The sequence below is a fragment of the Cebidichthys violaceus genome, unplaced genomic scaffold (assembly GCF_023349555.1).
Source record: "Cebidichthys violaceus isolate CVI_PGR_0920_01 unplaced genomic scaffold, fCebVio1.0.p SCAF_2, whole genome shotgun sequence".
NCBI lineage: Eukaryota > Metazoa > Chordata > Actinopteri > Perciformes > Stichaeidae > Cebidichthys > Cebidichthys violaceus.
The window spans coordinates 16,270,751-16,298,035 of NW_027176372.1; the positions used below are offsets into that span (position 1 = coordinate 16,270,751).

At 42.2% G+C, this 27,285-nt stretch overlaps 5 protein-coding genes across 20 annotated transcripts in view; all 5 read left to right on the forward strand.

Moving 5' to 3' along the window:
• LOC137875492 (protocadherin gamma-A11-like) overlaps positions 1-27,285 on the forward strand; it is a 262,793-nt gene that overhangs the window by 157,120 nt on the left and 78,388 nt on the right. For 2 of the 16 annotated variants that reach the window (XM_068714781.1, XM_068714795.1), the window contains exon 1: positions 10,983-13,550. The exons of 9 other annotated variants lie outside the window; for them this stretch is intronic. In XM_068714781.1, the coding sequence (XP_068570882.1) occupies positions 11,166-13,550 (2,385 nt within the window). In that variant the 5' untranslated portion in view covers positions 10,983-11,165. Of the gene's footprint in view, positions 1-3,719; positions 6,321-10,982; positions 13,551-14,419; positions 17,068-24,096; positions 26,715-27,285 lie in introns of those variants that run through there. 5 more of the 16 variants (XM_068714786.1, XM_068714798.1, XM_068714778.1 and 2 more) reach the window with 5 other exon arrangements.
• On the forward strand, positions 159-3,360 carry LOC137875919 (protocadherin beta-16-like). The gene has a single exon (XM_068715438.1). The coding sequence runs from the start codon at positions 409-411 to the stop codon at positions 2,902-2,904; it is 2,496 nt and encodes an 831-aa protein (XP_068571539.1). The 5' UTR covers positions 159-408; the 3' UTR covers positions 2,905-3,360.
• Positions 7,119-9,869, forward strand: LOC137875789 (protocadherin gamma-A5-like). The gene has a single exon (XM_068715298.1). The coding sequence runs from the start codon at positions 7,452-7,454 to the stop codon at positions 9,867-9,869; it is 2,418 nt and encodes an 805-aa protein (XP_068571399.1). The 5' UTR covers positions 7,119-7,451.
• Positions 17,830-20,526, forward strand: LOC137875790 (protocadherin beta-16-like). The gene has a single exon (XM_068715299.1). The coding sequence runs from the start codon at positions 18,082-18,084 to the stop codon at positions 20,524-20,526; it is 2,445 nt and encodes an 814-aa protein (XP_068571400.1). The 5' UTR covers positions 17,830-18,081.
• LOC137875791 (protocadherin gamma-A1-like) lies at positions 21,297-24,207 on the forward strand. Its single transcript, XM_068715300.1, has 3 exons — positions 21,297-21,610; positions 22,898-23,681; positions 24,187-24,207. The coding sequence occupies exons 1-3, from the start codon at positions 21,297-21,299 to the stop codon at positions 24,205-24,207; spliced, it is 1,119 nt and encodes a 372-aa protein (XP_068571401.1).

The window sequence follows — 27,285 nt, forward strand, 5'->3', positions numbered from 1 at the left end:
ATTCAGGGAATTACAGTTTGATATAATATTTCAACATCGATTTCATGGCACAGCGTTGAATATTAATTGTCATACCTGGTCTCCCTACCAGCTGACAGGCCTAAATAAGTTTCCATTTGCACAGATGTATGTAGTACATTAGATTGAACTCTTAGGGCCGCTGTTGGCCAGTATGTGATAAATGTAGGGCAGGTTTCATCAGTACCTCCCCATCGTCTTTTTTCTTCTTAAATCAGAGAGAAACAGACACGCAGTGCGAATAGTACAAAGTAAGAGAGCAGCAATCATCGACACGAACAGATGCAGTTAACTGTAATCGATTGATTACTTCAAATTGTTTTATATACCGAGGAAGTACATCGGATTTTCTTTCCAATGGATATAGGATTGTAACGGGACTCGTGTTGCATGGAAATGGCGGACAGAACAATGGGGCTGCAAGCGCTGTTGTTTATATCAATCCTTTCTCTCACATCGGTGATCGGACAGGTCAGCTACTCCATTCCTGAGGAAATGTCGAAAGGGTCAGTAATTGGTAACATTGCTCAAGACTTAGGTTTAGACAGAAAAAGACTAACATCCGGCAAAGGTCGTATTTTTACAGGAGACAGCGCAGAGTACATCGAGCTGGACAGAGAGCGAGGAGTCCTCCTTATCAAAGAGAAAATAGACAGAGAGGCGCTCTGTGGACAGACGACGCCCTGTGCTTTGCATTTTCAGGTTATTTTAGAAAACCCTATGGAATTATACGCCGTTGCTGTCGAAATCACAGATATAAATGACAACACCCCAATATTTGAAAAATCCGAAATGAAATTCAAAATTAGTGAATCCGCTGTAATAGGAGCTAAATTCTTGTTAGAGAGGGCAATAGATCCCGATGTTGGCATAAATAGTCTACAGAGTTATTTTCTGACAAAAACAGATAATTTTGTTCTGAAATTGAAAGATCAGCCCGACGGAGAAAAGATAGTTGAAATGGTTTTACAGAAATCACTTGACAGAGAAAGACAAGAGGAGATATTTCTAGTGTTAACTGCGATGGACGGAGGGGAACCAAACCTATCTGGCACAGCACAGATACATGTGACAGTCCTTGATGCCAATGACAATGCACCGGTCTTTACAAAGACGGTTTATAAAGCTACAATACCTGAGGACGCCCCGAAAGGTACAGTCATAACCAGGGTCAGTGCTTCAGATGCTGATAAAGGATCAAATTCCAAGATTACATATTCCATATCCAACACAGCTGCAGATGTACGACACATGTTTGAAATTAATGAGTTAAATGGGGATTTGATATCGAAAAGTAACATAGATTATGAAAAGGCACGTTTCTATCAAATACATGTGCAAGCCAGTGATGAAGGAGGACTGACAGATTCTTGTAAGATTACGGTTGAAGTGATAGATATTAATGATAACAAGCCAGTTATTAATATAATGTCCCAGACTAATATAATTCCAGAGGACTCTAAACCAGCAACAGTTGTGACTATGGTAAATGTTCAGGACTTAGATTCCGGAGAAAATGGCAAAGTTCACTGCGCAATAAATGATCATATTCCTGTTACACTGAAGCCAACATCAAATAATTTCTTCAACCTAGTGACAGACAGTGATTTAGACAGAGAGACAGCCTCTGAGTATAATATCACGGTGAAATGCTCTGATGAAGGAGTGCCCTCCCTCTCCAGCAGCGTCACTCTCACCTTACAGATCTCTGATGTGAATGATAACGCGCCTGTCTTTGAGAGGAGCTCATATGAGGCCTACATTGTAGAAAACAACACACCAGGTCTCTCTATATTCACAGTGAAAGCCAGAGACGCTGACTGGAACCAGAACGCACGTGTTTCTTACATACTGGAGGACTCCTCTGTTAACGGAGTGCCAGTCTCCTCATATGTGTCCGTTAGTGCTGATAGTGGAGTCATCCATGCAGTGCGCTCTTTTGACTACGAGCAGATCAAAGACTTCCACTTCCGCGTCAAAGCGCAGGATGGAGGCTCCCCTCCACTCAGTAGCAACGTGACTGTGAAAGTAATGATCCAGGACCAGAACGACAACCCTCCTCAGGTTCTGTACCCAGTCCAGACTGGAGGCTCTCTGGTGGCTGAAATGGTGCCTCGTTCAGCAGATGTGGGCTATCTGGTCACTAAAGTGGTGGCTGTTGATGTGGACTCTGGACAGAATGCCTGGCTCTCCTATAAACTGCAGAAAGCCACAGACAGGGCGCTGTTTGAAGTGGGCTTACAGAATGGAGAAATAAGAACTATCCGCCAAGTCACTGATAAAGATGCTGTGAAACAAAGACTGACTGTGATAGTGGAGGACAACGGGCAGCCCTCTCGTTCAGCTACAGTCATTGTTAACGTGGCGGTGGCGGACAGCTTCCCTGAAGTGCTGTCTGAGTTCACTGACTTTACACAAGACAAGGAGTACAATGACAACCTGACTTTCTACTTAGTGTTGGCTTTGGCTGTAGTTTCCTTCCTCTTCATCACGTGTTTAGTGGTTATCATATCAGTGAAGATCTACAGATGGAGACAGTCTCGCGTCATGTATCACTCCAATCTCCCTGTGATTCCGTATTATCCACCACGTTACTCAGACACTTTGGGGACAGGGACTCTCCAACACGTGTACAACTACGAGGTGTGCAGGACGACTGACTCCAGAAAGAGTGACTGTAAGTTCGGCATAGCCGGTAGTCAGAACGTGCTGATAATGGACCCCAGTTCTACAGGAACGATGCAGCGGATACAGAGTGAGAAGAGCATCCTGGATGAACCAGACTCTCCTTTAGAGGTGGGTTATTTGACCCATCATTATTTACACACATCGCCACGCTACAGTTACAATGATTTCTTAGATCACAGATATTACCTGCCTCCATGACTTGTCTCACTGCCTGCTCAGAGGGCATCTTCAGCACTAATAGCACTGGACAGCTCCTCTGTGTTGAGTTACTGATTTGAGAAAGAGTCAGTGAGGGAAATGCACACGCTGAAAAGCTTATGCGGATACATGTTGCCAACTTTTAAAGTTTGTTGTACTGCATTTCGTTTTTCGGTTGTAACGAAAATGTCTATGGACTTTTTGCTTTCAGCTCGGTTTTTTTCTCTCTTTTGTTTTTTTGTGGAGGGAAATAATGAAAATGAAATATTTCATCGTAACTGTTTCCACTAATCATGTCTTGTAGCTGTATGCATTTTTAATTTCAATCAAACATGTAAATGCACACTTTTAATTAAATATAACTTCTAAAAACATACAACCTTAGCTGGCTCATACACACTCTGAACTGATATTCAAAGAGTTTTTCCCTGTCTTTAGTGACATCACTTGTTATTTTCATATCCGACTCTAAGGCTGCTGTTGGTCTTTAAAATACACGTGAAGCGTTTGAAATGCAGCTACACCTCCAGTACTTATCCTGGTGTACCGCGGAGAGCAGCGCTTTCGGTTTTCATTTTCACAAATGATTTGTATAGGCTTCTAATGTATACGTTGTCACACTATGACAGACAGATCGATATTTAACTATTTCTATGATGTTTCAAATAATCCAAATATACCTTCGTAAATATTTTAGTTTTCATGTTTTTCAAATGTCTTTGTTGTGGTTGCCTCAGTAAGACTTCATGTAGTTTGGTCAGTTGAACAGAGAGGGACGCTCTTGCCCATCGAGTTTCTCATGAAGCATTAGTTGCAGTACCTCCCCTATACCTCAACATATTACATCGAGGCAGAGTTAACGGTCGGGACTGCCACGGCATACGCCTGGACGGCACAATGGGATTTCTTTGTTCTACAATCTAGGATAAATGCTTTCTTTGGGACCATATACCTATATCTTTATTTCAAAATCGTGAAACTGGGGCGAAGAAACTGAGGATTTTCTAATTTTCTTCACTGACGTATCGACCGGAACGATGGGATGGCAAGTGCTGTTGTTTATCTCGCTGCTCTCTATCAGTGTTGTGCACGGGCAAGTCAGCTACTCCATTCCTGAGGAAATGGCAAAGGGGGCTTTAATAGGCAATATAGCCCAGGATTTGGGTTTAGGTGTGGAAAGACTGAAGTCCGGTAAAGCTCGTATTTATACTGGTAACACTGAGGAATATATTGAGCTGAAGAGAGAAAGAGGAGTCCTCCTTATTAAAGGCAGAATTGACAGAGAAGCTTTGTGCGGTCAAACAATGCCATGCGCACTGCATTTCCAAATGATCCTGGAAAATCCGATGGAGTTTTTCACGGTTACTGTCGAAATTACCGATATAAATGATAACCCTCCGACGTTTGAAAAAAGTGAAATAAAATATGAAATTAGCGAATCAGCTGTTACTGGAGCTCGATTTGTCTTAGAGAAAGCAATAGACGATGATGTTGGTGTAAACGGCCTGGACAGCTACGCCCTGAAACCTAGCGATAATTTCGTTCTGAAAACCATCAGCCGAGGAGATGGGACTAAACATGTCGAGATGGTTTTACAGAAACCATTAGACCGAGAACAACATGAGCATATATCACTAATACTAACCGCTCTGGATGGTGGTGAACCACAGCTTTCGGGGACGATGCAGATTATCATAACTGTGATGGACGCAAATGACAACCCGCCCGTTTGTTCTAAACCGGAATACAAAGCAGGCGTTACAGAGAATTCTCCTGTTGGCACTGTAATAACCACTGTAAGGGCTACAGACATAGATAAAGGCAATAACGGAATAGTAACATATATGATTTCAAAATCTGGAGCTGCGGGTCTCTTTGACATTGATGCCAATAATGGGGTGCTGACTCTCACTGGAAATGTAGATTATGAAAAAAGGAGACTTTATGAGCTAGATGTTAAGGTGTCAGATCAGGGAGGATTATCAGACGCATGTAAGGTGATTGTGGACGTGACAGATACAAATGATAACCCTCCGATCATTAACATCATGTCTAACTCAAACACAGTATCTGAGAACATGAAACCGGGAACAGTTGTTACAATGCTTAATATACAAGATGCGGACTCGAATGATAACGGGAAAGTAATGTGTGATTTAAACGGAAATATTCCCTTTGCCATTAAATCAACAACAAATAATTTCTTTACGGTTATAACAGACAGTGATCTAGACAGAGAGACAGCCTCTGAGTATAACATCACAGTGACCTGTTCTGATGAGGGAGTGCCCTCCCTCTCCAGCAGCGTCACTCTCACCTTACAGATCTCTGATGTGAATGATAACACGCCTGTCTTTGAGAGGAGCTCATATGAGGCCTACATTGTAGAAAACAACACACCAGGTCTCTCTATATTCACAGTGAAAGCCAGAGACGCTGACTGGAACCAGAACGCCCGTGTTTCTTACATACTGGAGGACTCCTCTGTTAACGGAGTGCCAGTGTCCTCATATGTGTCCGTTAGTGCTGATAGTGGAGTCATCCATGCAGTGCGCTCTTTTGACTACGAGCAGATCAAAGATTTCCACTTCCGCGTCAAAGCGCAGGATGGAGGCTCCCCTCCACTCAGTAGCAACGTGACTGTGAAAGTAATGATCCAGGACCAGAACGACAACCCTCCTCAGGTTCTGTACCCAGTCCAGACTGGAGGCTCTCTGGTGGCTGAAATGGTGCCTCGTTCAGCAGATGTGGGCTATCTGGTCACTAAAGTGGTGGCTGTTGATGTGGACTCTGGACAGAATGCCTGGCTCTCCTATAAACTGCAGAAAGCCACAGACAGGGCGCTGTTTGAAGTGGGCTTACAGAATGGAGAAATAAGAACTATCCGCCAAGTCACTGATAAAGATGCTGTGAAACAAAGACTGACTGTGATAGTGGAGGACAACGGGCAGCCCTCTCGTTCAGCTACAGTCATTGTTAACGTGGCGGTGGCGGACAGCTTCCCTGAAGTGCTGTCTGAGTTCACTGACTTTACACAAGACAAGGAGTACAATGACAACCTGACTTTCTACTTAGTGTTGGCTTTGGCTGTAGTTTCCTTCCTCTTCATCACGTGTTTAGTGGTTATTATATCAGTGAAGATCTACAGATGGAGACAGTCTCGCGTCATGTATCACTCCAATCTCCCTGTGATTCCGTATTATCCACCACGTTACTCAGACACTTTGGGGACAGGGACTCTCCAACACGTGTACAACTACGAGGTGTGCAGGACGACTGACTCCAGAAAGAGTGACTGTAAGTTCGGCATAGCCGGTAGTCAGAACGTGCTGATAATGGACCCCAGTTCTACAGGAACGATGCAGCGGATACAGAGTGAGAAGAGCATCCTGGACGAACCAGACTCTCCTCTAGAGGTTAGACTGTTTTAATACCGTTTCAGTGTATTCTAAATGTTATAGAATTATTACACACCACTTTGTTATTTGAGTTACAAACAGCTTGTGTATGTGACATTTTGAGTTAAAGGTCAAAGTTTCCCCAGAGATTTCAAATACATTTTTATTTCAAACTGTCTTTTTCACATACACGATGTGTTTTTTAATAATATTAACAATAATATTGTTTTATTAAAATTAATATTATTATTCTCATTGAGAGTAGTTGTAGTAGTAGTAGTACTAGTGATAATGGAAGTATAGTAGTAGAAATATATTCCATAGACAGGTTTCAATTTATTTCTCACATATTTCTGCGTGTGATCACAGTATTCGAACAGATTTTGCAGTCTGGGAGTTTTGGCTTTCATTCAGAGTTGCTTCACTTCAGAACTGCGGACAGCGACATACAGAGTACAACTCCATGTTCATCGTGTCATTCAGCGACTGTTTTCACAGCTTAAATAACTTTGTTGTCTTATGTTCTTTTCATCATTTTGTCATTGATTATCATCATGTCGAGAAACCTTTTATTTTCCGATATGTTTCCATTTCCAATCTTCATTTGGATGTTATATCCACCTCAATCTTTGACACATCCGCAACCTCTGAGTAACATAGTGTCATTCATTGTTTGTCTATTATATTAAGATGTATTATTATGATAACCTAAACCGTACACTTGATGGTTTTAAATAATGCCTTCCTGTAGTATTTCGTAAAGTCTAAGATATTATTTAGATAGATTGTTTGTAACCCTGATACTGCTGAGTTGAATTTGAGTCCGTTTTCTGCAGTTTTATAGTATGGACTCTTAGGGCCGCTGTTGACCAGAGTGTTGTTGAATGAGAGCAGGGTTATAGCAGCACCTCCCATGTAACATCGAGACAGTACAGAGAGACCACGACGAGCAAAGAGCGGACATTTTTGGTTGTTGAACGTTTTTGATTAAAAAAGAGGATACATTTCGGTATGCAATACATTTGCATCCAATGACTGGATTATGGAGCTGTTCATTTGAGATTTGACATTGGAATCTGAGGAAGAATCTGTTTTTGTTTCGAATATAATCAGACTGTGGAGCCTCACTGGGGAAAATCGGAAAGAACAATGAATCGGCAAGTGCTGTTGTTTATCTCTCTCCTTTCCCTCTACTCTGTGCTCGGGCAGGTCAGCTACTCTATTCCAGAGGAAATGTCGAAAGGCTCTCTAGTGGGAAATATTGCGCAAGATTTGGGTTTAGAAATAAAACGTTTGGTGTCCGGCAAAGCTAGGATCTATACGAGGAACAGCAACGAGTACGTCGAGCTGAACAGAGAAAGGGGAGTCCTCCTCGTCAAAGAGAGAATCGACAGAGAGGTGCTGTGTACAGAGACGGCACTTTGTGCGTTACATCTTCAGATTATTTTGGAGAATCCGATGGAATTCTACAGTGTTACAGTCCAGATTACAGATATTAATGATAATGCTCCAATCTTTGAAAAAAGTGAGATGAAATTCAAAATTAGCGAGTCGGTGATCACAGGGGCAAAATTTGTTCTAGAGAGAGCTGTGGATCTTGATGAAGGAATTAATGATCTTAAAAGCTACGAATTAAAACCAACAGATCATTTTGCTTTAAAACTCCACCATAACGCAAATGGTTATAAAAACGTTGAGATGGTGCTACAGAAGCCGTTAGACAGAGAGAAACAAGAGCAGATATCTCTTGTGTTAACGGCTGTAGATGGAGGAGAGCCGCAGATGTCAGGAACAATGCTGATTGTTATTACAGTTTTAGACGCGAATGATAATGCCCCCGTTTTTACGCAGCCCACATACAAGGCTACAGTTACTGAGAACTCACCTAAAGAAACAGTTGTTGCCACTGTTTCAGCCTCAGATGCAGATCAGGGTTTGAACGGCAAAATAACATATTCAATTTCAAATACGTTGGACAATGTCAGGAAAGCATTTGAGGTAAATGATGAAAACGGGGAGGTTTCATTAATTGGCGATATTGACTTCGAAAAGTCAAGACACTTTCAAATAAATTTACTTGCTAGTGATGATGGAGGACTCACAGATTCGTGTAAGTTAATTGTTGATGTGCAAGACATGAATGACAACAGGCCTGAAATTAGCATAATGTCGAAATCAACTGTTATATCAGAGGATGCCAAACTCAATACAGTCGTTACAATGATAAATATTGAGGATCTAGATTCAGAAGAAAACGGTAATGTTAAATGTTTCATCTACGAGAACGTACCATTCAATTTGAAAACATCAACAAATAATTTCTATAGTTTAGTGACAGACAGTGATTTAGACAGAGAGACAGCCTCTGAGTATAATATCACAGTGACCTGCTCTGATGAGGGAGTGCCCTCCCTCTCCAGCAGCGTCACTCTCACCTTACAGATCTCTGATGTGAATGATAACGCGCCTGTCTTTGAGAGGAGCTCATATGAGGCCTACATTGTAGAAAACAACACACCAGGTCTCTCTATATTCACAGTGAAAGCCAGAGACGCTGACTGGAACCAGAACGCCCGTGTTTCTTACATACTGGACGACTCCTCTGTTAACGGAGTGCCAGTCTCCTCATATGTGTCCGTTAGTGCTGATAGTGGAGTCATCCATGCAGTGCGCTCTTTTGACTACGAGCAGATCAAAGACTTCCACTTCCGCGTCAAAGCGCAGGATGGAGGCTCCCCTCCACTCAGTAGCAACGTGACTGTGAAAGTAATGATCCAGGACCAGAACGACAACCCTCCTCAGGTTCTGTACCCAGTCCAGACTGGAGGCTCTCTGGTGGCTGAAATGGTGCCTCGTTCAGCAGATGTGGGCTATCTGGTCACTAAAGTGGTGGCTGTTGATGTGGACTCTGGACAGAATGCCTGGCTCTCCTATAAACTGCAGAAAGCCACAGACAGGGCGCTGTTTGAAGTGGGTTTACAGAATGGAGAAATAAGAACTATCCGCCAAGTCACTGATAAAGATGCTGTGAAACAAAGACTGACTGTTATAGTGGAGGACAACGGGCAGCCCTCTCGTTCAGCTACAGTCATTGTTAACGTGGCGGTGGCGGACAGCTTCCCTGAAGTGCTGTCTGAGTTCACTGACTTTAGACAAGACAAGGAGTACAATGACAACCTGACTTTCTACTTAGTGTTGGCTTTGGCTGTAGTTTCCTTCCTCTTCATCACGTGTTTAGTGGTTATCATATCAGTGAAGATCTACAGATGGAGACAGTCTCGCGTCATGTATCACTCCAATCTCCCTGTGATTCCGTATTATCCACCACGTTACTCAGACACTTTGGGGACAGGGACTCTCCAACACGTGTACAACTACGAGGTGTGCAGGACGACTGACTCCAGAAAGAGTGACTGTAAGTTCGGCATAGCCGGTAGTCAGAACGTGCTGATAATGGACCCCAGTTCTACAGGAACGATGCAGCGGATACAGAGCGAGAAGAGCATCCTGGATGAACCAGACTCTCCTCTAGAGGTTAGTTTTTTTAATATAGCTCTGTCTCTGTAACTTAATTTGTCTTTCAGTGTTTAATTGCGGTAATAGTCAAGTTTTGTACACTATTTCAGCATTTCTAGGACCATGGACAGCACCATGTTACCTATATTCTCAATTATTGCTGGGCTTTATAATATTCTTCAGGTATGTTACTTTGACTTAGTTGCCTTGTGTGTTACAGTGAACTGATATCCTCCAGGTTAGACTGTGCTCACCTTGTTTTTAATAGCACACCTTTTATGGCTTCCAGCCACAAATATTGGGGAATGGCAATTTGTAACACTTAACATTTGTATCAATGCGTCTACCTATTCCACTTTATCGTTCTATTGTACAGAATTGCAATAGTAAATATATTTTATTTGAATTTATTTATTTTTGCAATAGTAAATATCTTATATTTTTTAACCAGCAATGTTTTTTGAGTCACTTATCTGGATTTGGGGTAAGTCTTTGTGAAGGTATTTGATTGAATGACCAAATGGTTGTTCCGGTATTTATATAGTTTAATTACATTTTAGTTTAGATTGAGCACACAGTACATGTTTACTAGATCCATATCAAAAACATGGTTTCATAATTATTTTTTTTACAAATATAATGCATCATATTTTTAAATTAGGACATGCAATATTTGTATCTGGATGAAAGTACGTATGGTGGTCTTTAATGTCAGCCATCTTCAAACGTTCATCTTTTCAGGACCTCAGACAGCGACATCTTATCTTTGCCGCCTCCATTTCCCATCTAGAAGTGTTTTTTTTGTTTTATCTTTTGGTAGTTCCTTTCGCCTTCCTTTCTAGTTAATTGTTTTTTTTTCGTCTCATAGTTTTGTTAAGATGTGGTTCGTATCTCTTACGGACACAATTGTATTGCACAGGATTCACAGTAAAGCGAGAAACCCTCTCCTTAAACAGTTTTGTAGTGGCATCTCACCGTGTTTTTTATGCTATTATTACCGTATTTCAAGATACACTTTCTAGTATGTCTACTGGACCGATTACTTCACGTTTGTTCTCTGTAGTTTTGTGTTATGAACTCTAAGGGCCGCTGTTGACCAGAGTGTGCACGGCTGAGAGTAATGCTGTAGCAGCACCTCCCTTGTAACATCACCATAATGAAGAGATACACGAAGGGAAAGAACGGACTTTTGGGATATATGATAACGACACGACGACCTCTGGGACTGTTATTTTCCTTGTGCGGATTGTACAGCTGCAAAATTGATGTTTTGACACTGATTGATTTCAGTTCATTGGATTTTTAACCGGACTGTCGAGACTTGCGGAGAAAATACATGAAAGAACAATGAAAGGACAAGCGCTGTTGTTCATCTCTCTCCTATCGCTTGGCTCAGTAATCGGGCAGGTCAGCTACACAATACCGGAGGAAATGACGAAAGGCTCTCTAGTCGGTAATATAGCACAAGATTTAGGTTTAGAAAACAAACGTTTAACTTCTGGTAAAGCTCGAATTTATACTCGAGACAGCGACGAGTACATCGAGCTGAACAGAGAAAGGGGAGTCCTCCTCGTCAAACAGAGAATCGACAGAGAGGCGCTGTGCAGACAGACGACGCCTTGTGCTTTACATTTTCAGATTATTTTGGAGAATCCGATGGAATTTTACAGTGTTACAGTCCAGATCACAGATATTAATGATAATGCACCAACCTTTGAAGAAGGACAAATTAAATTCAAAATAAGTGAGTCAGCGGTTATTGGGGCAAAATTTGTGCTGGAAAGGGCTGAGGATCTTGATGTTGGAATGAATGATCTTCAAAGGTACGAATTAAAACCAACTGATAATTTTGCTCTGAAATTGCACAATAACGCAGATGGGAATAAAAACGTTGAGATGGTGCTACAGAAGCCTTTAGACAGAGAGAAACAAGAGCAGATATCTCTTGTGTTAACGGCTGTAGATGGAGGAGAGCCGCAGATGTCAGGAACAATGCTGATTGTTATTACAGTTTTAGACGCGAATGATAATGCCCCCGTTTTTACGCAGCCCACATACAAGGCTACAGTTACTGAGAACTCACCTAAAGGAACAGTTGTTGCCACTGTTTCAGCCTCAGATGCAGATCAGGGTTCTAACGGTAAAATAACATATTCAATCACAAATACATTTGATGATGTCAGAAAAGTGTTTAAGATAAACAGGGAAAATGGTGAAGTTAGTTTAATTGGAAGTATTGACTTTGAGGAGTCGCGAAATTTTCGCATAAATGTACGTGCTAGTGATGATGGAGGACTCACAGATTCGTGTAAATTGATTGTTGATGTGCAGGATATAAATGACAACAGGCCAGAAATTAACATAATGTCTAAGTCAACTGTTATATCAGAGGATGCCAAACTCAATACTGTGGTTACGATGATAAATATTGAGGACAAGGACACTGGAGAAAACGGGAAAGTGCAGTGTTTTATTAGTGAAAATGTACCATTCATTTTAAAAACATCAACCACTAATTTCTATAGTTTGGTAACCGATAGTGAATTAGACAGGGAGAGATTGTCTGAGTGTAATATCACAGTGACCTGTTCTGATGAAGGAGTGCCCTCCCTCTCCAGCAGCGTCACTCTCACCTTACAGATCTCTGATGTGAATGATAACGCGCCTGTCTTTGAGAGGAGCTCATATGAGGCCTACATTGTAGAAAACAACACACCAGGTCTCTCTATATTCACAGTGAAAGCCAGAGACGCTGACTGGAACCAGAACGCCCGTGTTTCTTACATACTGGAGGACTCCTCTGTTAACGGAGTGCCAGTCTCCTCATATGTGTCCGTTAGTGCTGATAGTGGAGTCATCCATGCAGTGCGCTCTTTTGACTACGAGCAGATCAAAGACTTCCACTTCCGCGTCAAAGCGCAGGATGGAGGCTCCCCTCCACTCAGTAGCAACGTGACTGTGAAAGTAATGATCCAGGACCAGAACGACAACCCTCCTCAGGTTCTGTACCCAGTCCAGACTGGAGGCTCTCTGGTGGCTGAAATGGTGCCTCGTTCAGCAGATGTGGGCTATCTGGTCACTAAAGTGGTGGCTGTTGATGTGGACTCTGGACAGAATGCCTGGCTCTCCTATAAACTGCAGAAAGCCACAGACAGGGCGCTGTTTGAAGTGGGCTTACAGAATGGAGAAATAAGAACTATCCGCCAAGTCACTGATAAAGATGCTGTGAAACAAAGACTGACTGTGATAGTGGAGGACAACGGGCAGCCCTCTCGTTCAGCTACAGTCATTGTTAACGTGGCGGTGGCGGACAGCTTCCCTGAAGTGCTGTCTGAGTTCACTGACTTTACACAAGACAAGGAGTACAATGACAACCTGACTTTCTACTTAGTGTTGGCTTTGGCTGTAGTTTCCTTCCTCTTCATCACGTGTTTAGTGGTTATCATATCGGTGAAGATCTACAGATGGAGACAGTCTCGCGTCATGTATCACTCCAATCTCCCTGTGATTCCGTATTATCCACCACGTTACTCAGACACTTTGGGGACAGGGACTCTCCAACACGTGTACAACTACGAGGTGTGCAGGACGACTGACTCCAGAAAGAGTGACTGTAAGTTCGGCATAGCCGGTAGTCAGAACGTGCTGATAATGGACCCCAGTTCTACAGGAACGATGCAGCGGATACAGAGAGAGAAGAGCATCCTGGACGAACCAGACTCTCCTTTAGAGGTTAGACTGTTTTAATACCGTTTCAGTGTATTCTAAATGTTATAGAATTATTACACACCACTTTGTTATTTGAGTTACAAACAGCTTGTGTATGTGACATTCTTGCGTTAAAGGTCAAAGTTTCCCCAGAGATTTCAAATGCATTTTTATTTCAAACTGTCTTTTTCACATACACTATAGGTTTTTTAAATAATATTAATAATAATATTTTTCATAAAAATTAATATAATTATTCTCATTGGGAATAGTAGTAGTAGTAGTAGTAGTACTAGTGATAATGGAAATAGTAGTAGAAATATTTTTCATAGAGAGGTATCAATTTATTTCTCAGATATTTCTGCGCGTGATCACAGTATTCGAACAGATTTTGCAGTCTGGGAGTTTGGGCTTTCATTCAGAGTTGCTTCACTTCAGAACTGCGGACAGCGACATACAGAGTACAACTCCATGTTCATCGTGTCATTCAGCGACTGTTTTCACAACTTAAATAATTTTGTTGTCTTATGTTCTTCTCATCATTTTGTCATTGACTATCATCATGTCGAGAAACCTTTTATTTTCCGATATGTTTCCATTTCCAATCTTCATTTGGATGTTATATCCACCTCAATCTTTGACACATCTGCAACCTCTGAGTAACATAGTGTCATTCATTGTTTGTCTATTATATTAAGATGTATTATTATGATAACCTAAACCTTACACTTGATGGTTTTAAATAATGCCTTCCTGTAGTCTTTCGTAAAGTCTAAGACTTAATTAGATAGATTGTTTGTAACCCTGATACTGCTGAGTTGAATTTGAGTCCGTTTTCTGCAGTTTTATAGTATGGACTCTTAGGGCCGCTGTTGACCAGAGTGTTGTTGAATGAGAGCAGGGTTATAGCAGCACCTCCCATGTAACATCGAGACAGTACAGAGAGACCACGACGAGCAAAGAGCGGACATTTTTGGTTGTTGAACGTTTTTGATTAAAAAAGAGGATACATTTCGGTATGCAATACATTTGCATCCAATGACTGGATTATGCAGCTGTTCATTTGAGATTTGACATTGGAATCTGAGGAGGAATCTGTTTATTTTTCGAATATCATCAGACTGTGGAGCCTCACTGGGGAAAATCGGAAAGAACAATGAATCGGCAAGTGCTGTTGTTTATCTCTCTCCTTTCCCTCTACTCTGTGCTCGGGCAGGTCAGCTACTCTATTCCAGAGGAAATGTCGAAAGGCTCTCTAGTGGGAAATATTGCGCAAGATTTGGGTTTAGAAATAAAACGTTTGGTGTCCGGCAAAGCTAGGATCTACACGAGGAACAGCGACGAGTACGTCGAGCTGAACAGAGAAAGGGGAGTCCTCCTCGTCAAAGAGAGAATCGACAGAGAGGTGCTGTGTACAGAGACGGCGCTTTGTGCGTTAAATCTTCAGATTATTTTGGAGAATCCGATGGAATTCTACAGTGTTACATTCCAGATTACAGATATTAATGATAATGCACCAACCTTTGAAAAAAGTGAGATGAAATTCAAAATTAGCGAGTCGGCGATTACCGGAGCAAAATTTGTTCTAGAGAGAGCTGTGGATCTTGATGAAGGAATTAATGGTGTTCAAAACTACGAATTAAGACCGACTGATAATTTTGCTCTTAAACTGCACAATAACGCAGATGGGAATAAAAACGTTGAGATGGTGCTACAGAAGCCTTTAGACAGAGAGAAACAAGAGCAGATATCTCTTGTGTTAACGGCTGTAGATGGAGGAGAGCCGCAGATGTCAGGAACAATGCTGATTGTTATTACAGTTTTAGACGCGAATGATAATGCCCCCGTTTTTACGCAGCCCACATACAAGGCTACAGTTACTGAGAACTCACCTAAAGGAACAGTTGTTGCCACTGTTTCAGCCTCAGATGCAGATCAGGGTTCTAACGGTAAAATAACATATTCAATCACAAATACTTTGGAAAATGTCAGGAAAGTATTTGAGGTAAATGAAGAAAACGGTGAAGTTTTATTGATTGGAAATACTGACTTTGAAAAGTCAAGACACTTTCAGATAAATTTACTTGCTAGTGATGATGGAGGACTCACAGATTCGTGTAAGTTAATTGTTGATGTGCAGGATGTAAATGACAACAGACCTGAAATTAACATAATGTCGAAATCAACTGTTATATCAGAGGATGCCAAACTCAATACAGTCGTTACAATGATAAATATTGAGGACCTGGATTCAGGAGAAAACGGTAACGTTAAATGCTTTATCAGTGAAGATATACCATTCAATTTAAAAACATCTACAAATAATTTCTATAGTTTAGTGACAGCCAGTGATTTAGACAGAGAGACAGCCTCTGAGTATAATATCACGGTGACCTGTTCTGATGAAGGAGTGCCCTCCCTCTCCAGCAGCGTCACTCTCACCTTACAGATCTCTGATGTGAATGATAACGCGCCTGTCTTTGAGAGGAGCTCATATGAGGCCTACATTGTAGAAAACAACACACCAGGTCTCTCTATATTCACAGTGAAAGCCAGAGACGCTGACTGGAACCAGAACGCCCGTGTTTCTTACATACTGGAGGACTCCTCTGTTAACGGAGTGCCAGTCTCCTCATATGTGTCCGTTAGTGCTGATAGTGGAGTCATCCATGCAGTGCGCTCTTTTGACTACGAGCAGATCAAAGACTTCCACTTCCGCGTCAAAGCGCAGGATGGAGGCTCCCCTCCACTCAGTAGCAACGTGACTGTGAAAGTAATGATCCAGGACCAGAACGACAACCCTCCTCAGGTTCTGTACCCAGTCCAGACTGGAGGCTCTCTGGTGGCTGAAATGGTGCCTCGTTCAGCAGATGTGGGCTATCTGGTCACTAAAGTGGTGGCTGTTGATGTGGACTCTGGACAGAATGCCTGGCTCTCCTATAAACTGCAGAAAGCCACAGACAGGGCGCTGTTTGCAGTGGGCTTACAGAATGGAGAAATAAGAACTATCCGCCAAGTCACTGATAAAGATGCTGTGAAACAAAGACTGACTGTTATAGTGGAGGACAACGGGCAGCCCTCTCGTTCAGCTACAGTCATTGTTAACGTGGCGGTGGCGGACAGCTTCCCTGAAGTGCTGTCTGAGTTCACTGACTTTACACAAGACAAGGAGTACAATGACAACCTGACTTTCTACTTAGTGTTGGCTTTGGCTGTAGTTTCCTTCCTCTTCATCACGTGTTTAGTGGTTATCATATCAGTGAAGATCTACAGATGGAGACAGTCTCGCGTCATGTATCACTCCAATCTCCCTGTGATTCCGTATTATCCACCACGTTACTCAGACACTTTGGGGACAGGGACTCACCAACACGTGTACAACTACGAGGTGTGCAGGACGACTGACTCCAGAAAGAGTGACTGCAAGTTCGGCATAGCCGGTAGTCAGAACGTGCTGATAATGGACCCCAGTTCTACAGGAACGATGCAGCGGATACAGAGTGAGAAGAGCATCCTGGATGAACCAGACTCTCCTTTAGAGGTTAGACTACTTTAATATATATTTTTTTCAAACCACTATCACTGACATTTTTCAATTCTAAAGCTTCTAGTTTTCTGGTAGAAAAAATGGGACACAACATGTTTTGAGGATCATTTTCTCTTAAACTCTCTGCCCTCTAGGAATACCATATTATGTTTAGTCTCCAAAATGTGTTTGATCAGTGCTTTAATATCTTTTTATACCTCCCTTCTGATGATGAGTTTTTCAACAGTGATTTTTAATATATTGGCTTTTGCTTCATCTGAATGATGTAGAGGCTGATACACAGCTGTCTCTTTTTCCTTCTTACTTAGCATAGTATATGGTTTCTTATCTGATTGTTTCAATACTTCCTGCTCATATAAATCAACTTTTTTTCTTACTAGTTGCCATTGATTTGAACATACAATGACCCGATTTTCCATTCGACACACAATGTGATATATTTGACTTCGTTTTGGTCATTAATATCTTTTTTGGGCAAGAGCCATGGTCTGGTTTGTTAATTTTGGCAAGTGAATTTCTGTCTGTTGGCGGGACTTGTTTGGTGATGTCGGTCATCTATCAGAATATATTCATTTCAGAACAACGGACAGCGACTTTGACTTTATCTGCTTGTTTTTCCTCTTGTTTCAAATGCATCTAGTCAGATTTGTATATTCACTATTCAGCTTCAGATATTCCTTTTTAACAGCCAGTCTTCTGAACATATTCTATTATGTTTGATTTCTGCAGTTTTATAGTATGGACTCTTAGGGCCGCTGTTGGCCAGAGTGTCGACGGCTAACGGTAGGGTTGCAGCAGCACCTCCCATGTAACATCGACACAATAAAGACAGAGCACGAAGAGAAAGAACGGGCACTTGAATCATGTAGAAAATTTGAAAGAGGACGTCGACATATGGGACTTTATTTCTCTTGTGTGGATTATACTGGAGATAAATTAATGTTCGATAGTGCAATCTTTATCGGTTTTTGTGATCTATAAACAAACGGAATCAGTCTGGATAGAACAATGACGAGGGAAGTATTGCTGTTTATCTGTCTCCTCTCCGTTGGCGCGGTGTTTGGGCAGGTCAGTTACACTATTCCAGAGGAAATGTCCAAAGGATCTTTAGTGGGTAATGTAGTGCAGGATTTAGGTTTACAAACCAAACGTCTAGTATCTGGAAAAGCGCGAATTTATACTCGAGACAGCGATGAGTACATCGAGCTGAACAGAGAAAGGGGGGTCCTCCTCGTCAAAGAGAGAATCGACAGAGAGGCGCTTTGCAGAAGGACGACGCCGTGCGCTTTACATTTTCAGATTATTTTGGAGAATCCTATGGAATTTTACAGTGTTACAGTCCAGATCACAGATATTAATGATAATAAACCAACCTTTGAAAAAAATGAGATGAAATTCAAAATCAGTGAGTCAGCTGTTATCGGCGCAAAATTTGTGCTTGAAAGGGCTGTCGATCTTGATGTTGGAATAAATGATCTTAAAAGCTACGAATTAAAACCAACTGATAATTTTGCTTTAAAATTGCGCAATAACGCAGATGGGAATAAAAACGTTGAGATGGTGCTACAGAAGCCTTTAGACAGAGAGAAACAAGAGCAGATATCTCTTGTGTTAACGGCTGTAGATGGAGGAGAGCCGCAGATGTCAGGAACAATGCTGATTGTTATTACAGTTTTAGACGTCAATGATAATGCCCCCGTTTTTACGCAGCCCACATACAAGGCTACAGTTCATGAGAACTCACCTAAAGGAACAGTTGTTGCCACTGTTTCAGCCTCAGATGCAGATCAGGGTTCTAACGGTAAAATAACATATTCAATCACAAATACATTAGATGATATAAGGGCAGTATTTGAAGTAAATGAAGAAAACGGCGATGTTACTTTAATTGGAAATATTGATTTTGAAGATTCGCGAAACTATCAAATAAATTTACTTGCTAGTGATGAGGGAGGACTCACAGATTCGTGTAAATTAATTGTCGATGTGCAAGACGTGAATGACAACAAGCCTGCAATTGATATAATGTCAAAGTCAACTGTTATATCAGAGGATGCCAAACTCAATACTGTGGTTACGATGATAAACATCGAAGACAAAGATTCGGGAGAAAACGGAAACGTTAAGTGCTTTATCAGTGAAAATGTACCATTCACTTTAAAGACATCAACAAATAATTTCTATAGTTTAGTGACAGACAGTGATTTAGACAGAGAGACAGCCTCTGAGTATAATATCACAGTGACCTGCTCTGATGAGGGAGTGCCCTCCCTCTCCAGCAGCGTCACTCTCACCTTACAGATCTCTGATGTGAATGATAACGCGCCTGTCTTTGAGAGGAGCTCATATGAGGCCTACATTGTAGAAAACAACACACCAGGTCTCTCTATATTCACAGTGAAAGCCAGAGACGCTGACTGGAACCAGAACGCCCGTGTTTCTTACATACTGGAGGACTCCTCTGTTAACGGAGTGCCAGTGTCCTCATATGTGTCCGTTAGTGCTGATAGTGGAGTCATCCATGCAGTGCGCTCTTTTGACTACGAGCAGATCAAAGACTTCCACTTCCGCGTCAAAGCGCAGGATGGAGGCTCCCCTCCACTCAGTAGCAACGTGACTGGGAAAGTAATGATCCAGGACCAGAACGACAACCCTCCTCAGGTTCTGTACCCAGTCCAGACTGGAGGCTCTCTGGTGGCTGAAATGGTGCCTCGTTCAGCAGATGTGAGCTATCTGGTCACTAAAGTGGTGGCTGTTGATGTGGACTCTGGACAGAATGCCTGGCTCTCCTATAAACTGCAGAAAGCCACAGACAGGGCGCTGTTTGAAGTGGGCTTACAGAATGGAGAAATAAGAACTATCCGCCAAGTCACTGATAAAGATGCTGTGAAACAAAGACTGACTGTGATAGTGGAGGACAACGGGCAGCCCTCTCGTTCAGCTACAGTCATTGTTAACGTGGCGGTGGCGGACAGCTTCCCTGAAGTGCTGTCTGAGTTCACTGACTTTACACAAGACAAGGAGTACAATGACAACCTGACTTTCTACTTAGTGTTGGCTTTGGCTGTAGTTTCCTTCCTCTTCATCACGTGTTTAGTGGTTATTATATCAGTGAAGATCTACAGATGGAGACAGTCTCGCGTCATGTATCACTCCAATCTCCCTGTGATTCCGTATTATCCACCACGTTACTCAGACACTTTGGGGACAGGGACTCTCCAACACGTGTACAACTACGAGGTGTGCAGGACGACTGACTCCAGAAAGAGTGACTGTAAATTCGGCATAGCCGGTAGTCAGAACGTGCTGATAATGGACCCCAGTTCTACAGGAACGATGCAGCGGATACAGAGTGAGAAGAGCATCCTGGATGAACCAGACTCTCCACTAGAGGTGAGGCCTTCCACAAATAGCAATACACTTTTCGGAGCAAAGAAAACTGTCAATCAGTAGTCAATTTAGATAATTTGTTCAGTAAACCGTAATACGTGATCTTCAGCACCACGGACAGTGCTTCACGAATTGTTGTACATTTGGGCATTGCAGAGCATCTACAGGAGCTCAGTTATCCTTTATTTTTATATTATGTCCGTCATTCTTGAAGTTGCTCGTCATTGTGTCTGTGTGCTTGTCTGACCTTTCATGTGTCTGACTGAATGTTATCGTGTACTTTATTTCAGTAAAATATCATGTCAGCAGCAACTAGTGGAGTAATGTTGACATACAGCCGTCTTATTTAGACAAGTTTATCTAGTTTTTTCGCGTTTCATCTTTTTTAATTCTATATTTTATTCAAAATGAGTTTGGCAATACAGAGAATCATGCTACACAAAGCAACTGTTTCCAGAACTTCGAATGATATTGCATTGCGTGTTGGTGTGTGTGGGTGTTTGTGTGTGTGTTACGCTTGTACTCCCTAATATCCAGTCTTGTGCAGTTTCGTGTTCTGTACTCTTAGGGACGCTGTTGGCCAGTGTGTGGTAGTTTCACTGCAGATTTCATGAGCACCTCCCAGATTATTTATATTTGTGAGAAGCAAGGCCGACACAATGCACAGTGCGAGTTACCGAGAACACTGCACACGGGCAAAGACACTGGAAATATATTGATCGACATTTGTGTGTTTCTTCATTCTTAGTCATCCAGTGATTGGAATACGACTGTCTCATTTGCGGATTTTTTTTTCCTGATTCATTCTGATCCTATAATCGTTGAATGAAACAATGAGACGGCAAGTACTATTGTTTTTCTCGATGCTTTTGTTCTGTCCCGTGCTTGGGCAGGTCAGCTATTCTATTCCCGAGGAAATGTCAAAAGGCTCGTTGATTGGCAACATAGCACAAGATTTAGGTTTAGATTTAAAACGTCTGAAAACAGGAAAAGCTCGCTTGCATGTTGGAAACGGCGCTGAATACATCGAGTTGAATAAAGAAAAGGGTCTCCTTCTCATCAAAGAGAGAATGGACAGAGAGGCGTTATGCAAGCAAACGACTCCTTGCGCTTTACACTTTCAAATCATTTTGGAAAACCCCATCGAGTTCGTTCGTGTTACGGTAGAAATAACAGATATTAACGACAACGTCCCAATATTTAAAATGAATAATATGCTATTTGAGATTAGCGAATCGGCTGTCAGGGGGTCCAAATTTGTATTAGAGAGAGCGTTAGATTATGACGTCGGTATGAACGGACTCAAGAGCTATTCCCTTTACCCAACAGATAATTTCGTTTTAAAACTCAACGACAATGCAGGTGGAGAAAAGGAGGTAGAGATGGTCTTGGAAAAACCTCTCGATCGCGAGAAAAAAGAGCAACTGACTTTAACGCTAACAGCCGTCGACGGAGGTGAACCTCAGCTGTCAGGGACAGTGCAAATTCATGTTACTGTCTTAGATGCGAATGACAATGCTCCATTGTTTACGCAGTCAACATATAAAGCAAGTTTAATGGAAAATTCCCAGAAGGGAACTTCATTAATGACTGTAACAGCCACAGACAGAGATCAAGGCACGAATGGTGTTGTAACCTACTCCATTTCCAGTAACACTGAGGGAATTTTGGATTTATTTGAAATACATGGGACAAGTGGTGAGGTACGTTTGATTGGCAAAATAGATTATGAAATATCAAAACATTATCAGTTAGATGTTAAAGCAAGAGATCAAGGGGGGCTCACTGACTCATGCAAAATACTATTTGACATTATTGATGTGAATGACAATATTCCAATAATAGATTTAATGTCAACAACACAATCTATTCCGGAAGATTCCACGTTTCAAACAGTTGTTGCTGTTATGAATGTGCATGATGCCGACTCGGATAATAACGGAGAAGTTCAATGTTTTTTGAGTGAAAGTTTGACTTTTATCATTGAAAATACATCGAATGGATTCTATAGCATACGAACAAACAGTGATTTGGACAGGGAGAGAGCTTCTGAGTATAATATCACAGTGACCTGCTCTGATGAAGGAGTGCCCTCCCTCTCCAGCAGCGTCACTCTCACCTTACAGATCTCTGATGTGAATGATAACGCGCCTGTCTTTGAGAGGAGCTCATATGAGGCCTACATTGTAGAAAACAACACACCAGGTCTCTCTATATTCACAGTGAAAGCCAGAGACGCTGACTGGAACCAGAACGCCCGTGTTTCTTACATACTGGAGGACTCCTCTGTTAACGGAGTGCCAGTCTCCTCATATGTGTCCGTTAGTGCTGATAGTGGAGTCATCCATGCAGTGCGCTCTTTTGACTACGAGCAGATCAAAGACTTCCACTTCCGCGTCAAAGCGCAGGATGGAGGCTCCCCTCCACTCAGTAGCAACGTGACTGTGAAAGTAATGATCCAGGACCAGAACGACAACCCTCCTCAGGTTCTGTACCCAGTCCAGACTGGAGGCTCTCTGGTGGCTGAAATGGTGCCTCGTTCAGCAGATGTGGGCTATCTGGTCACTAAAGTGGTGGCTGTTGATGTGGACTCTGGACAGAATGCCTGGCTCTCCTATAAACTGCAGAAAGCCACAGACAGGGCGCTGTTTGAAGTGGGCTTACAGAATGGAGAAATAAGAACTATCCGCCAAGTCACTGATAAAGATGCTGTGAAACAAAGACTGACTGTGATAGTGGAGGACAACGGGCAGCCCTCTCGTTCAGCTACAGTCATTGTTAACGTGGCGGTGGCGGACAGCTTCCCTGAAGTGCTGTCTGAGTTCACTGACTTTACACAAGACAAGGAGTACAATGACAACCTGACTTTCTACTTAGTGTTGGCTTTGGCTGTAGTTTCCTTCCTCTTCATCACGTGTTTAGTGGTTATCATATCAGTGAAGATCTACAGATGGAGACAGTCTCGCGTCATGTATCACTCCAATCTTCCTGTGATTCCGTATTATCCACCACGTTACTCAGACACGTTGGGGACAGGGACTCTCCAACACGTGTACAACTACGAGGTGTGCAGGACGACTGACTCCAGAAAGAGTGACTGTAAGTTCGGCATAGCCGGTAGTCAGAACGTGCTGATAATGGACCCCAGTTCTACAGGAACGATGCAGCGGATACAGAGTGAGAAGAGCATCCTGGATGAACCAGACTCTCCTCTAGAGGTTAGAATCCCCCTCCTTTGGTTATTGCAAAGCTTCATGTTGAGATATGTGTCTGATTGCTGACAGCAACATTTCAGCACCTTGGACAGAGGCAGTACAACATCACACACTTGCTCTCTCTCTCTCTCTCTCTCTCTCTCTCTCTCTCTCTCTCTCTCTCTCTCTCTCTCTCACACACTTTTATTTTGTGTCACATCGTTGTACTAATGTGTGTTCAATTGTGTGTGTTTGTGTGTTTTGTTTTAGTTTTTTGTAGTTCGGTTTATGTGATGTTTAGATGGACGGTGCTTCATTTTAAATTTAGTCTACCAGTAATGCATATTTTGAAACATTTTCAACTGATATTTTTGCTTGTCTTGCAATATCACTTTTTGAACTCCATGGGCCGCTGTTGGTCAACGTGTTGTAGCTGTGGACAGGATTTGAAGCAGATCCTCCCACGTTATGTTGTTATTTCAGAGAAAGAAAAAGGGAGAACGCACTCTAAACGAACATTACCCCTTAGATGGACACGCTGAGCGGATAGACTCTCCTGTGTATTTGTGGATTTACCCGATATTCTTTTAAGACATTTTCACATGGATATATTTTTATTGTGAAAGCGAGTGCAACACCCTTTTTGTGTCGCAAACGTAAACTACGAATAGAACAATGGGACGGCAAGTACTGATTTTCATCATGATCTTTTCTCTCGGTTCAGTTCTCGGTCAGGTCAGCTACTCTATTCCGGAGGAAATGACAAAGGGTTCTGTAGTGGGCAACATAGCACGGGATTTAGGTTTGGATGTGAAAAGATTAAAGTCAGGTAAAGCCCGTATATTTACGGGCGACAGTGCAGAATACATCGAGCTGAGTAGGGACAGAGGAGTCCTCCTCGTGAAAGAGAGAATCGACAGAGAGTCGCTCTGCAGACGGACTACGCCTTGCGCTTTACATTTGCAGATTATTCTAGAAAACCCAATGGAGCTTTTTCGAATAACAGTAGAGATAACCGATATCAACGATAACAGCCCCAGTTTTAAAAATGACGAGAAACGTTTTGAAATTAGCGAATCGGCAGTTATAGGATCTAAATTTGTGTTGGAAAGAGCGGTTGATGCAGACATTGGCTTAAATGGACTGAAAAATTACACCTTGAAACCGACTGATAATTTTGTACTGAACATACAAAGTCATTCAGATGGAATTAAAAAGGTTGAAATGGTCTTGCACAAGCCGTTAGATCGAGAGAAAGAAGACCACATATCGTTGTTGTTGACAGCTGTAGATGGAGGAGAACCTCAGATGTCTGGTACAGTAAAGATTCACGTGACTGTGCTCGATGCAAACGACAATGCTCCTGTGTTTATGCAGTCGCTTTACAAGGCAGCCATAGCCGAAAATTCTCCGATCGGAACAACATTGCTCACGGTGAGTGCTTCTGATGCAGATAAAGGAACAAATGGGGAAATTTCTTATTCAGTATCGACCACTATGGACAGTATATCTGATATATTTACAATAAACGAAAACGGGGAGGTCATATTAGTTGGTGAAGTTGACTTTGAAAAAGCCAAATATTACCGAATTGATATCGAAGCTCAAGACAGTGGTGGTCTTTCTGATTCCAGTAAGATTATTGTTGATGTTATTGATATTAATGATAATAAGCCTGTAATCAGTGTACTGTCCAAATCTGATTCAATCCCAGAAGACTCTCCCAAAAATACAGTTATAGTTATGTTCAGTGTCCTTGACCCAGATTCAAGTAACAATGGTCAAGTGAACTGCAGATTAAATGACAACATACCATTTACTATTGCAACTTCTTCGAATGATTTCTATAGTTTAGTGACAGACAGTGATTTAGACAGAGAGACAGCCTCTCAGTATAATATCACGGTGACCTGCTCTGATGAAGGAGTGCCCTCCCTCTCCAGCAGCGTCACTCTCACCTTACAGATCTCTGATGTGAATGATAACGCGCCGGTCTTTGAGAGGAGCTCATATGAGGCCTACATTGTAGAAAACAACACACCAGGTCTCTCTATATTCACAGTGAAAGCCAGAGACGCTGACTGGAACCAGAACGCCCGTGTTTCTTACATACTGGAGGACTCCTCTGTTAACGGAGTGCCAGTCTCCTCATATGTGTCCGTTAGTGCTGATAGTGGAGTCATCCATGCAGTGCGCTCTTTTGACTACGAGCAGATCAAAGACTTCCACTTCCGCGTCAAAGCACAGGATGGAGGCTCCCCTCCACTCAGTAGCAATGTGACTGTGAAAGTAATGATCCAGGACCAGAACGACAACCCTCCTCAGGTTCTGTACCCAGTCCAGACTGGAGGCTCTCTGGTGGCTGAAATGGTGCCTCGTTCAGCAGATGTGGGCTATCTGGTCACTAAAGTGGTGGCTGTTGATGTGGACTCTGGACAGAATGCCTGGCTCTCCTATAAACTGCAGAAAGCCACAGACAGGGCGCTGTTTGAAGTGGGCTTACAGAATGGAGAAATAAGAACTATCCGCCAAGTCACTGATAAAGATGCTGTGAAACAAAGACTGACTGTTATAGTGGAGGACAACGGGCAGCCCTCTCGTTCAGCTACAGTCATTGTTAACGTGGCGGTGGCGGACAGCTTCCCTGAAGTGCTGTCTGAGTTCACTGACTTTACACAAGACAAGGAGTACAATGACAACCTGACTTTCTACTTAGTGTTGGCTTTGGCTGTAGTGTCCTTCCTCTTCATCACGTGTTTAGTGGTTATCATATCAGTGAAGATCTACAGATGGAGACAGTCTCGCGTCATGTATCACTCCAATCTCCCTGTGATTCCGTATTATCCACCACGTTACTCAGACACTTTGGGGACAGGGACTCTCCAACACGTGTACAACTACGAGGTGTGCAGGACGACTGACTCCAGAAAGAGTGACTGTAAGTTCGGCATAGCCGGTAGTCAGAACGTGCTGATAATGGACCCCAGTTCTACAGGAACGATGCAGCGGATACAGAGCGAGAAGAGCATCCTGGATGAGCCAGACTCTCCTCTAGAGGTTAGTCTCATGGGATTTCACAAAATATTTACCTTTTTTTATGTATTCATTATATTGCTCACTAAACTTGGACCTCTTGGAACCCTCAGAATCATAAACAATGAACGTATGCTTTCTACAGTTGCCAGTTTTTCATCTTAACAGCCTATCGACTTTAATCGTTTCATAAAAACATCTTTAATTTCACGTTTTAATTATTTTTTTAAACCTGTAACTAGTTGTCTTTGGAGCAAAATTCAGCAGCATTCATGTTTTGGCTCGTTTCAACTTTAACCCTACAAGTCCAAAGTTATTCATAGTTTATGCGTGTGGAAACTCTAGAAACACCTTGGCATAGTTACCTAAAGACTATCAATTCATGCTAAAAAAATATCTATTGCAGTTGTATGTCATCCAGCTCTTTGCATATTTTTCCAGTATCAGATTTTGTTGGTGACTGGGTTGTTCACTATCTTTGGTAAACATTTAATAGGATATTTGTAAAAGAGCATTTAGAATTTATAGAATGCCAGATACAACAGTTCTTGTTGGTTGACATGTACCTTGGCAAAACATTCAGTAGATTATGGTG

Bases quoted from the DNA above. Each gene is read 5' to 3' on its own strand.
- LOC137875791 (XM_068715300.1), top strand. From the start codon at position 21,297: ATGAGACGGCAAGTACTATTGTTTTTCTCGATGCTTTTGTTCTGTCCC. The intron at 21,611-22,897 runs GTTCGTTCGTGT...TCCACTCAGTAG, and splicing joins ATTTTGGAAAACCCCATCGA to CAACGTGACTGTGAAAGTAA. The intron at 23,682-24,186 runs GTTAGAATCCCC...ATTACCCCTTAG, and splicing joins AACCAGACTCTCCTCTAGAG to ATGGACACGCTGAGCGGATA.
- LOC137875790 (XM_068715299.1), top strand. From the start codon at position 18,082: ATGACGAGGGAAGTATTGCTGTTTATCTGTCTCCTCTCCGTTGGCGCG.
- LOC137875789 (XM_068715298.1), top strand. From the start codon at position 7,452: ATGAATCGGCAAGTGCTGTTGTTTATCTCTCTCCTTTCCCTCTACTCT.
- LOC137875919 (XM_068715438.1), top strand. From the start codon at position 409: ATGGAAATGGCGGACAGAACAATGGGGCTGCAAGCGCTGTTGTTTATA.